This window comes from Corticium candelabrum, chromosome 20 (assembly GCF_963422355.1).
Source record: "Corticium candelabrum chromosome 20, ooCorCand1.1, whole genome shotgun sequence".
NCBI classification, from domain to species: Eukaryota; Metazoa; Porifera; class Homoscleromorpha; order Homosclerophorida; family Plakinidae; genus Corticium; species Corticium candelabrum.
In genome coordinates, this window is record NC_085104.1 from 437,349 (window position 1) to 448,681 (window position 11,333).

Below are 11,333 nucleotides of genomic sequence, written 5' to 3' on the forward strand. Positions count from 1 at the left end.
GAAACATGTGCAGTGTGTTGAGGATGTAGGCTGACTAGCTAGATTGCAGTCTAGATGTTGGTAATTAGAGTCACGTGTCATATGGTTGCCCTGAAACGTCTCCTGTAGCGACATGTTCTTGCAGATTTCTCAACAACGCGCTCGCAGACAGCCACGAAACTCGGCACGGAACTACACCTCCATAGATGCAACAAAGTTTCGGTGCCATTTTTACGTCTCAGACCGTTCCCTTCGAAAAATCACCTCCTAAGTGTCGTCACAGTCACTTAGATTTGTCTAAAAAATTCATCTTGCGTCTGTTTGGCAATCCGCTACCCACCGTGTCTTCAAATACAACGTTCTAGCATGCTGCCGAGTTACAACCGGTTTGAGCAAAGTTCGTGATCGACCTACAATAGAACGACGGCTACCTCGAAAGCCTAGAAACGCGTAGTTTGGCAAAAAACGAACCCACGAGTAGAAAGGGGATACGTAGACATGTACACAGCCGGGGTTTGAGCTCGAAAAGAGCGCGCAGTTAAAAATACATGCCACTAGTTAGCAAGATGAAAGCCACAATAGAGTTAAATTTATATGAACTCCAGTGCCATGACGTCTGGTTGTAGACGCCTGCTATTGGTCATCGACTGCATCTAACTTGCTTCAAGGAAGTATCGTTTTTTTTTGTCATTCAACTCTGAAGGCTGCGTGTACAAGCAGCTCTACTTTCTCAACTCTCCAAACTGTTGAGGAGAGAAAAGATCAATGTTGAAGTTGTGCGCGCTGCTTCTGCTGGTGATTACCAGCACACATGCCATGCCAACGTGTAGTAATCCATCTGATGGAGCAATCACCGCTTGTCCTGCAGGATCACAATGCTGGGACATTCAGCAAGTGTCTACTAAGGTGACCTGGTCTTTACACAATCAGTGTTCACTGTGCACGTTCGCTCAGCAGCAACCAGTCATTGTTCAAGACACTGAAACGCCAGTGACTTTTGAGACGGATGGCACATTTCAAAGAAACGTCGATCTCAATATATACAGAGTGCCCGACATGACAGCGATGCAAAACTGTGACATTTCTGGTGGTACTGTTGTGGGTCGAGTCTCACCACGTCCTGCTTCAGGAAGCGGAACTCCTCCATTCTCCCTTGACGTTACCGCCTTAATTAGCTCTGGAGCAAATTTCTTTGTCTCAGTGCATACAAGCGATACTGACAACAACCCAATCCCCAGCAATTGCAATCAAGGAGCAAGACTGGTCATATATGAAGGCAGCCATCAATGCGGAAATATCAACTCTCCTTGCAGTGGTGTGGGAGCCTGTGTTTTCAATCACGTTTCTTCAAACTTTGAATGCCAGTGTGCTGATGGATACAGAAAGGGAACACTATGTACCACTAACAACATCGATGAGTGTTTCCAGAACAACGCATGTGGAGATCCCACATTTGAAGGTGTCTGTGTCGATGAAGTCTGTGGTTTCACTTGTAGTTGCTTTGGTGGTCGTACAAGCTCAGCTGGAAATGGCAGGTCATGTGATGTTGGTCCTCCAAACTGTAATATTAACCCTTGTTTCAATGGTGGCACCTGTAATTTCCTCAGCGGCCTTGGACGAGTATTTTGTGAATGTCTAGATGACACAGTTCGACAAGAGCGTTTTTGTGCAGATCAAAACCAATGTGAGTCCAATCCGTGTCACAATGGTGGTACCTGTGTGGATGGCCATCTCGGCTACGCATGCTTGTGTGCTGCTGGTTTCACTGGTGATGTCTGTTCAGTCAATATTAATGACTGTACTCTGTCTACGTGTCTAAACAATGGCCAGTGTAATGATGGTACGAGAGATGCTACATGCACATCGTGTTCAAGCAGCTGGACAGGCAAATTTTGCCAGATCAATGAAAACGATTGCCTAACTTCAACCTGCCTCAATAGCGGAGTATGCGTCGATGGTGATGCTAGTCACTCATGCAACTGTCTTGCTGGTTTTACTGGAGTCGTATGTCAGACTAACATAAACGAGTGTGCTTCCAATCCTTGTCGAAATCAAGGTGTTTGCGTTGATCAAGCAAATAGATATGCTTGTGCATGTGTAGCGGGTTACACTGGAGTTAACTGTCAAACAAATATCAATGAATGTTTATCTAACCCATGTCAAAGAGGTGGAACCTGTATTGATCGTCTCAACGGGTTCATTTGTGAGTGTCTAGGCGGCTTCTTTGGTACCCTTTGTGAATTCAGTTTCAACGAATGCTTATCCAATCCGTGTCAGAATGGTGGAACATGTGCAGAAAGAGTGAATCGATACACATGTGACTGTATACCTGGGTTCATTGGTCTACGGTGTGAAATAGATGCCAATGAATGTGCATCCAATCCATGCGAGAATGGTGGACAATGTCTAAATCTCATCAACAGGTATCAATGTAACTGTCCTGCAGGATATGATGGCATAAACTGTCAGATCAACATCAATGAATGTGCATCAAACCCGTGTGTTCAAGGCTCTTGTAGAGACCTTGTAAATGGTTTCCTATGCACTTGTTTTGCAGGATCTACTGGAACCTTGTGTGATATTGATATCAATGAATGTACATCTAACCCATGTCAGAATGGTGCAACCTGTATTAATCGTGTCGACCGGTTCATTTGTGAGTGTCTAGATGGCTTCTCTGGTGATCTTTGTCAAACCAATGACAACGAATGCTTATCCAATCCGTGTCAGAATGCTGGACGATGTGTAGATGGAGAGAATCGATACACATGTGTCTGTATACCTGGCTTCATTGGGATACACTGTGAGACAAATGTTGATGAATGCAGATCCAATCCATGCGAGAATAGTGGGTTATGTATTGATCTTATTAACCGATATCAGTGTGCTTGCGCTGCAGGATTCACTGGCATCAACTGTCAAACAAACATTGACGAATGTGCATCCAATCCATGCCAGAATGGTGGAGAATGTGTAGATGGATTTAGCCAATATACTTGTACATGTCTTGAAGGGTACACTGGAGTACACTGTGAGACAGATATTAATGAATGTCAATCCAATCCATGCCAGAATGGTGGACAATGTGATGATGGAATCAAGAGGTATGATTGTCGCTGTTGGCCAGGATTTGTAGGAATCAACTGTGAAACAGGCATTGCTGCATGTGAATCACATCCTTGCCTGAATCAAGGTGTGCCCATCGATGGAATAAACCTATGTGAATGTGCTTGTTACCCCGGATATACTGGAGTAGTTTGCGAGACAGATATCAACGAGTGTGCATCCACTCCTTGCAGGAATGGTGCAACTTGTGTAGATCGAGTCAACCACTTCATTTGTGAATGTCTAGACGGGTTCACTGGCAGTCTATGTCAGACAGACATCGATGAGTGTGCTTCCAACCCTTGTCAGAATGGTGGAACGTGTATAGACAGGGTTAATCATTTCATTTGTGAATGCCTGACAGGCTTTACTGGTGTACACTGTCAGACAAACATCGACGACTGTGCTTCCAACCCATGTCAAAATAATGCTATATGTCTAGATGGAATCAATCGTTATGACTGTCGATGTGTACCAGGTTTCACTGGGCTTCACTGTGAGCGAAATGTGCCAGAATGTGCTTCTAATCCGTGTCAGAATGGTGGCACATGTGAGGAACCAAGCATTAACCATCATATATGTCACTGCCCACCGGGTTTTACAGGAGAGCTGTGTGAGACTAACATTAACGAATGCGCATCCAATCCCTGCATGAATGGTGGCACATGTATTGATCGTGACAACGGTTATCTGTGCGAGTGTCTTTTTCGGTTCCGTGGTACTCATTGTGAGATTATCATTGACGCATGCGGTCTCTTCACACCATGTATGAACGACGGCACGTGCACCAATATACCGACGGCCATTGGTGATATGGGCAGCGTCGACTTCAACGATCCTCCCAGAAATGGAGTCGATATTCATGATGCATACAGTTGTACCTGTACAGATCGATATACTGGAAGAGTGTGTGAGACATTTATTCCTGTTCCTCCACCACCTCCACTGGTTCCTCCTGCTCCTGGACGCGTGCTTGCTCCACCTCCACCACTTGTGCCTCCTCCACCGGGCAGAATTCTTGGACCACCACCACCATTGCCTCTTCCAGCTCCAGCTGCAATACTCGGACCTCCACCTCCACTCGTTCCTCCTCCACCTATCGACAGATTTGATTGTAGCAGACAACCGTGTGAGAACGGAGGAGCTTGTGTTGATGTCGGAAGTGTGGAGAATTCATACTGCTCGTGTCCATTCGGATTTGGCGGACAACGCTGCGAAAATGGTAATTTGTGTGCAATGACTAATCAGTAGTGTTTAACGATATCGTAATTGTCTTGTTTAGATGTCGACATCACTGTAGCAGGGTTTGGAAACACAGTCGATTCATATGTCCAAGTGTCTGGAACCTTGACCAGAACAGCAGATGATTCTGTTATTATCTCAGTGAAACCTCTAAGCAGTAATGGGCTTGTTTTCTTGATGATTCAAAATCTAAATGGTGTCGGTGACTTTATTTCTCTAACCTTGGTTAATGATAAGCCAGTGTACAAGTTTGATGTTGGAAGCGGTAGCGTGACTATAGCCAGTCCACAGACTATTCCACTTGGTGTCTTTACAAATATCGAACTAAGGTAGAGTCGTGATTTAGTTGCCTACTGTGGTGTCTAATACTTGTAATTTTGTCTTCTAGACGCAATGGTGTTGTAGGTGAACTATTGATTGATGGGGTGGTAGTTGCATCTGGGACAGCACCCGGAAGCCACGATATTGCCGATGTCATGGATGATTTCTATTTGGGAGGTGTTCCTAATCCATCTGGTATCATCAATGCAGAAATCAGTCCACGTACTGGCTTTGTTGGCTGTATTCGCTCTGTCAGTCTGGATGGCACTGAATTTGACATCAGTCAACGTGCTACTGCCGGTAGCAACGTTGGTGAATGTCCTGCCGATTCTTGTTCTCCCAATCCTTGTAAGAACGGCGGTAGCTGTACTAGAATTGGACCACACTTGTCTGACTTCGAGTGCACTTGCCTTAATGGATATAGCGGCCCAACGTGTGAGATCGTGTCTAATGTGTGCCTGGGGACTTCACCATGTATGCACGGAGGAGAATGTCGTGTGGACAGCAGCGCCACTGCAGGGTATCGTTGCATCTGCACTGCCACCCACTCTGGTCCACAATGTGAAACAGCGGTCGGAGATACAAAATCTGATTACTCTTATGCTGGAGATTCGTATGTTGCTTGGAATGTGGACCCTGCCGATGTCGACGTTACAACAGTCATCAATCTCCGAGTGTACCCCAACCAAGACAAATCTGACGGATTATTAGCACTGTTCATACGCCCTTCTGTTGACTTTTTAGCTATCACTGTCGATGACGGATTTGTAAGAGTTCGTATGGATCTCGGACAAGGAGAGATTTCTCTCACCAGCAGTTCACGTTTACCAGCTAATCTGTATTCCATGATTACAGTAAATCGAAACGGTCGAAATATTGACCTGACCGTGTCTGGTGCCAGCACGGTATCAGGTGCATCACCGGGATCGTTTTCAAGCCTCAATGTCAACAATCGTTTCTATGTTGGTGGTGTGCCATCGTCGGTAGGCCCGACTCTGCCATCTATACTTGCCGGAATCTCAGGGTTTATGGGTTGCATCACTGAAGTAACTGTTAATGGAAACTTCCTCAACTCAACCGATTTGTTATCAAGTTATAATGCAAAAGATTGCACTGTCAATCTGTGTAATCCTAGTCCATGTGAAAACGGCGGCACGTGTTCAGCAACTGGTAACTCGGTGTTTTGCGCTTGCTCACAAGGATATTCTGGGCCACGCTGTGCAAGTGATGATGATCCATGCTTAACAGTCAACTGTGGATCCGGTGCTACATGTGTGCCACTGGGCAATACGGCAGTCTGCGCATGTCCTCTTGGCAAAGGAGGTGAACAATGCGACCAAGGTTTGTCCCTTACTAATTGATGTTTGTGCACTGTCTGCAGTCATTTACATTTGTTTCATCGTCTAGATATTGCGATCCAAACGATGTCATTCAGAGATAATCTCACATCTTTTGCTGCCTTTCCTTCACTTGGAAGTGACACTCGTTCGACAACAACGATAACAATGTCCATCAAGCCTTTAGAAAAGGATGGCCTTATCTTCTATGCGGGTCGCAAGACGACACCTCCTTTCACTGATTACATCTCAGTCGGTCTATATGATGGTTACGTTGAGTTCCGTTATGATTTGGGATCGGGAACAGTCGAGATTAAGAGTACCGAACGACTCGTTTTGTATCAATGGCATACCATTCGTGCGGAAAGAAATCTGAAGAACGGTAAATATTGCTGCAGATGAAATGTGGCAATACACATTGTATTAAGATTGGTTGGTGTTTTAGGACTGTTGACGATTAATGGTGGATCAGCAGTAAGTGGTGCAAGCCCTGGTTCGACGACACTGCTTGATGTACACGAGAACAACCTTGACGCTTACCTTGGTGGTCACGAAGACTATACTAAAGTATCGATCGTCTAGTTCGCTCACATCTTTTCCCACATATTAAATTTCAGTATTATTGTGACAGGTTGCTAGTGATGCCGGTCTCACAAGTGGCTTCACTGGATGCATCAAAGATGCCAACGTTAACGGCCGCGTCTTGGACTTTTCTACGGCAACTCGTGGTCGAAGCATTGCCGAATGCGACCAGCACCAATGTGATCGCCTCACTTGCTTCAATGGAGGAACTTGTACTGATGTCGACGGTCAGGGTAACTTCAAGTGCTTTTGCTCTCATGGCTTCAAAGAAGACAACTGCCAGCAAATGATTGCCAACAACTGCACTATTGGTAATGATATGTGTCACTCAAGCAGCCAGTGTGTGTTCAACTATAAAACTGAGAAGTATGAGTGCTTCTGTCCTCTTGTTCCCAATCCACAAAGAGGACAATTTTGTACTGAAGGTATTATAATTCATACTTAAACAGCATTGCACTGGTTTACACACTAACATTTGGTTTTAGTCACTAACTTCAAAGTCGCCAAGTTTAATGGCAACAGCTATGCAGCCTATAATTATCCTGCTCGTACAGCTCAGACCATCATCAAATTCAATCTCTCCTCTCAAGCTACTAATGGACTTGTTTTCTATCTCCCACCCGTATGTCGATCTTCATGTTTTAACTTGCTGTATGTTTCAGTTTTGTGATTATTATGTGACGACACAGGGTACAGGTGGTGATTACCTATCCATCGGCATTATTAATGGACACGTCGAACTGAGGTGAGGACAAGCCTGCAGTTTGATTAATAATTTATTATTAAGCTGCAATATTTGGCAATTGCAGGTACGATCTCGGCACTGGTGCTGCAAAAATAACTAACAACCAAGTGAACGTCACTGGTAGTCACGGATCGTGGCATACAGTATCTGCTTTCAGGTCTGTCAAATGACATGCTTCACAGAAATTTTCCAATATCGGTCTGTTATACAGGGAACAACAGTCGGGTACTCTAATTGTTGATACACAGACTGCCACCGGCTCTTCTCTGGGCTCCGCAATTGGTCTGACTGCTTCATCGGGTCAGATGTACGTTGGTGGTATTGCTGTGAGTACAGCTGACTTGTCTGAGTATCGAGACATCTTGGACGGAGACTTCAAGATGGGTCTCGTTGGCTGTATCGCTAATCTGGAGGTCAACGATGTGCCTATTGACCTGGAAAAGATGGCACAGAGTGGTGCTAATGTCGAGAGCTGTGATGACTACTTCCCTGGCTGATGAGTGAAAGTAGTGCAATTGACGATTGACTTTCTTCTCATTTTTAGTTGTAGTCTGCTGCATGCGTGTGTTGGCTTTGTGCTGCTGTCTGTTTTGAGTTGAAATTTCTGCATGCCGTTTAGCTTTTATGATTCGGCTCTAACGCCGTTGATTGCTCTTTTAGCGTCGCTTCTAATCACTGAGTAGTAGTATAGCTGCCGAGTACAATTGTTAGAGGGAAATAAAATGAAAACTTGCTTGTTGTGATCGTTGACTGTAGCAGAACAGAGTTATGTCACATCGATCTTCTTTAGTCTGACCTATTCCTTCAGACTACAATGCAGACTGCCAGAGTAAACCTGAGCTGGCTCTCTGAACAAAGGAAAAAATAATCCATCGTTGTGACACACTGAATGGCTGGATTTCGGTCTCATCCTAGCCTTAATGCTAATCCCAAACTTACTACTAATTTTACATTCTGAACAAATCCTGAACTTAATAAACCGGTTCACACTAGGAGGCAAGAACCAGTAAAACAGGATTTGCTCACCAAATTAACTTTATTAGCATTAACTTGTACTTGACAATTTCAGTTTTAGTAGATCTATTACACACGTGCACAGCAATTCTTTTTATCAAGTACAGTTGTTTAGACTCAAAAGCTTCTATGAATTGTTCTCACCTCAAGCTTCAATGTAGATAGCTGTGAAAGACATAAATGCCAAAAAAGTAACGTCTTCGCACCATTCAAGCTGTTGAAACATTATCTAGACACATAGAGCGCTTTCACACACAGGGTTAACTTGGGTTAATTAAATCGGGTTTACTTTGGCCCGGGTTAGACTCCAATTACCCCGGTCGTGTGAACGCGAGTTTAGTAAACCCAAGTTAACCTGGGTGAAGACTGGGGTTAAGTGAGGGTTAAGCTAACCCTGGCTTCTAGTAGGGTTAGACCGGGTTAGAGTGGGTTAATTAAGCGAAGACACGCTGTAATATATGCAAATACACGCCCTGGAGTGGATCGCGCTAACGTACAAAATGGCTTGTCTTTCTCGTGTTAGGCTATCGGCGTTACTGCTTTCCTATTTACCAGCAGAAACTTCAAGCAATCGATGTATTCGCTCTACTGTAGATCTTCTGCATCTAATTACCCGTGTTCTACGTGTGAACGCCAGTTGGGTGGAGTGGAGTTATCATAACTCTACCCGAGTTTTCCTAACCCGAGTTAACCCTGTGTGTGAAAGCGCTCATATTCTACACAAATCAACTCGATATTCTTTCACGTTTATGCCTCCTTACATCAATCATGACGTTCCCGCTCGAGGAAACTTCTAGACTTTGATTGGCTCTAATTTCACGATGAATGAATTTTTTGCGGGCTCGCTAATGTAAATAGCGCCGACTAGCGGTCCATACAGGCGAGGCAGAAACATGTCCTAATCCGGGTTTCTACGGCGGCACTTCAATATAAAATTATCTATTGCAATTAATTAGCAATGGCACGTGTCTACACCAAGTAGAAACTGTGTACACGTACAGTACCAGTAAAATAACATTTAGAATAGAAAACGTTCAACACTTCTCAACTAATTTAGTATATAGAAATACAAACGAGCTTTTAGTATCCGCAGAGTCACAACTGAATGCGAGTGACAAGCTGTAGCAGCAGGTCTTAGTATCTACTAACTTTATTACAATTACAAGTCAGTCGTATGGACATGATGAGAACGACGACAATCGTTTCACTCTCACTGCATCCATCTGTACATCACAACAGCAAATATTACGCTGCATATCAATGTGGCAAGACCGGCTCGTGGCCTGCAACACAATCAAAACAAAATCATTCAAACCAACGAATCATACAAACAAAAATGATGGCCAACTGTACAATGATTTGATGAGATGTTCGAGGGCAGTCACAATAGCACTGATGAGAGCCACCAGAGCCAAAACGAATGAGAGACATTTGGTTAGTAGCCGCCACGCCCACGTACTACCGCTTCCCTCCGACTCTACATGTTGATCGTTCTTAAATTCACAGAGCTATAACGCAGTAATCACACTTTTAATTTAATTAATAATTAACTATTAATTATTTAGGACATTTAATTATTTTTAATGCAACCAGTAAAATATGAACGCAACTGGCAGTCTATCATATCCAACTGCTAGTTGAGCTCCTCTCTCTGTGTTCTCGTATACGAGTGAATTGAAACATAAGGCAACTGTGTGGAACGTTGTGTACCTTGTTGTCAAGAGCTCCGAGCTTCTCGTCTGTTTCGGAAAAGCGTTCATCACTGCGATACTCCATATGCTCCAACCTCTCCTGCATCTGTGAGAGCTAAAATAGTAATGTTTAGACTTTAATTGACTGCGTTAATGAGTCGGAGTTAATCACATGAGAACACACACATGTGCACACACACACACACACACACACACACACACACACACACACACACACTCTCTCTCTCTCTCTCTCTCTCTCACACACACACACACACACACACACACACACACACACACACACCTCATGCTGCATTTCACTGACAGAAGTGCACAGTTCAGCATGCTGCTCTTCAACTCGCTGCAAAAACACATCATAAACACCATACCATCCAGTAGTCAGCCTAACACAAGTTTACCAACTCCAAATGCAGACAGACAAACAGACAACAGACAGATAGACAAGACAACAGACAGACAGACAGACAGACAGACAGACAGACAGACATATAGACAGACAAACAGACAGACAGACAAACAAATAGACAGATTCCTTCTCCTTAAAGCGGAAATTGGGAGAGATGGTCCTAGGGCGGAAGTCCTGGAAGAACCACTCCGCCCCTTCCATCAGCAGCACGCGTTGGAATTTTAGTAGGGCACGCGTTCCACAAGACTCCCTGCTGCGTACTTCGCACAAGGCTGTTTCATTTATCGTTCTTGCTGCGTTCATTTTTCATTCTTTTCGCGTTCAATTCTTTTGACATTCAACTCAACCAAATATAATCAAAAATAGAAACTTGAAAATAGAAAAATGAAAAATGAAAATAGAAAAATTAAAAACGAACAATGAAAAATAAAAATTTGCTTGCCGAATTAATGTTTTTCAGCAAAATAATTGAAAACCTTCAACAAAAAGTTAAAAAATAAAAAAATGAAAAATGAAAATTGAAATTTGAAAATTAAACGGACCGGTTAGAGACCTTCTTCGTCAAATTGCGCCGCCATTCTAAAACGTACGGGATTTCTAAAGCATCACGTGGATAGAACGAAGTCCCGGCTATCATCTCTGAAGTTTACATTGTAACCGGATATATTTTGTATTATTGATGTAAAATGTTGCGCAGTACTATGCGCATAATATGGGTGTGGTGCTAGCTTCGCCCTGCCATTGTCCCTAGCGACGACCAATGAGCATGCAGCATATAATTTGAAGCACGTGCGTTTCAATAGCTCCGCCTGGATATTTGTGTGGCGACCGGCGACCAATCATCAGTTGCTATATAATTGATTCGTCTCTGTCATTGATTCCGACGTTCG

The 11,333-nt window shown here is 43.8% G+C and overlaps 2 protein-coding genes across 2 annotated transcripts; one reads left to right on the forward strand and one right to left on the reverse strand.

Annotated features, from left to right (window-relative positions):
• The first annotated feature begins 663 nt into the window (after positions 1-663).
• Positions 664-8,049, forward strand: LOC134196007 (protein eyes shut homolog). Its single transcript, XM_062665088.1, has 10 exons — positions 664-4,306; positions 4,367-4,655; positions 4,715-5,988; positions 6,055-6,366; positions 6,430-6,551; positions 6,616-6,991; positions 7,052-7,188; positions 7,256-7,311; positions 7,376-7,468; positions 7,523-8,049. The coding sequence occupies exons 1-10, from the start codon at positions 745-747 to the stop codon at positions 7,806-7,808; spliced, it is 6,507 nt and encodes a 2,168-aa protein (XP_062521072.1). The 5' UTR covers positions 664-744; the 3' UTR covers positions 7,809-8,049.
• Positions 8,050-9,248: 1,199 nt separating this feature from the next.
• Positions 9,249-11,080, reverse strand: LOC134196008 (uncharacterized). The gene is made up of 5 exons (XM_062665089.1): positions 11,034-11,080; positions 10,321-10,420; positions 10,036-10,131; positions 9,679-9,833; positions 9,249-9,608 (listed from the first exon to the last, which is right to left on the reverse strand). The coding sequence occupies exons 1-5, from the start codon at positions 11,078-11,080 to the stop codon at positions 9,536-9,538; spliced, it is 471 nt and encodes a 156-aa protein (XP_062521073.1). The 3' UTR covers positions 9,249-9,535.
• Between the last annotated feature and the right edge of the window lie 253 nt (positions 11,081-11,333).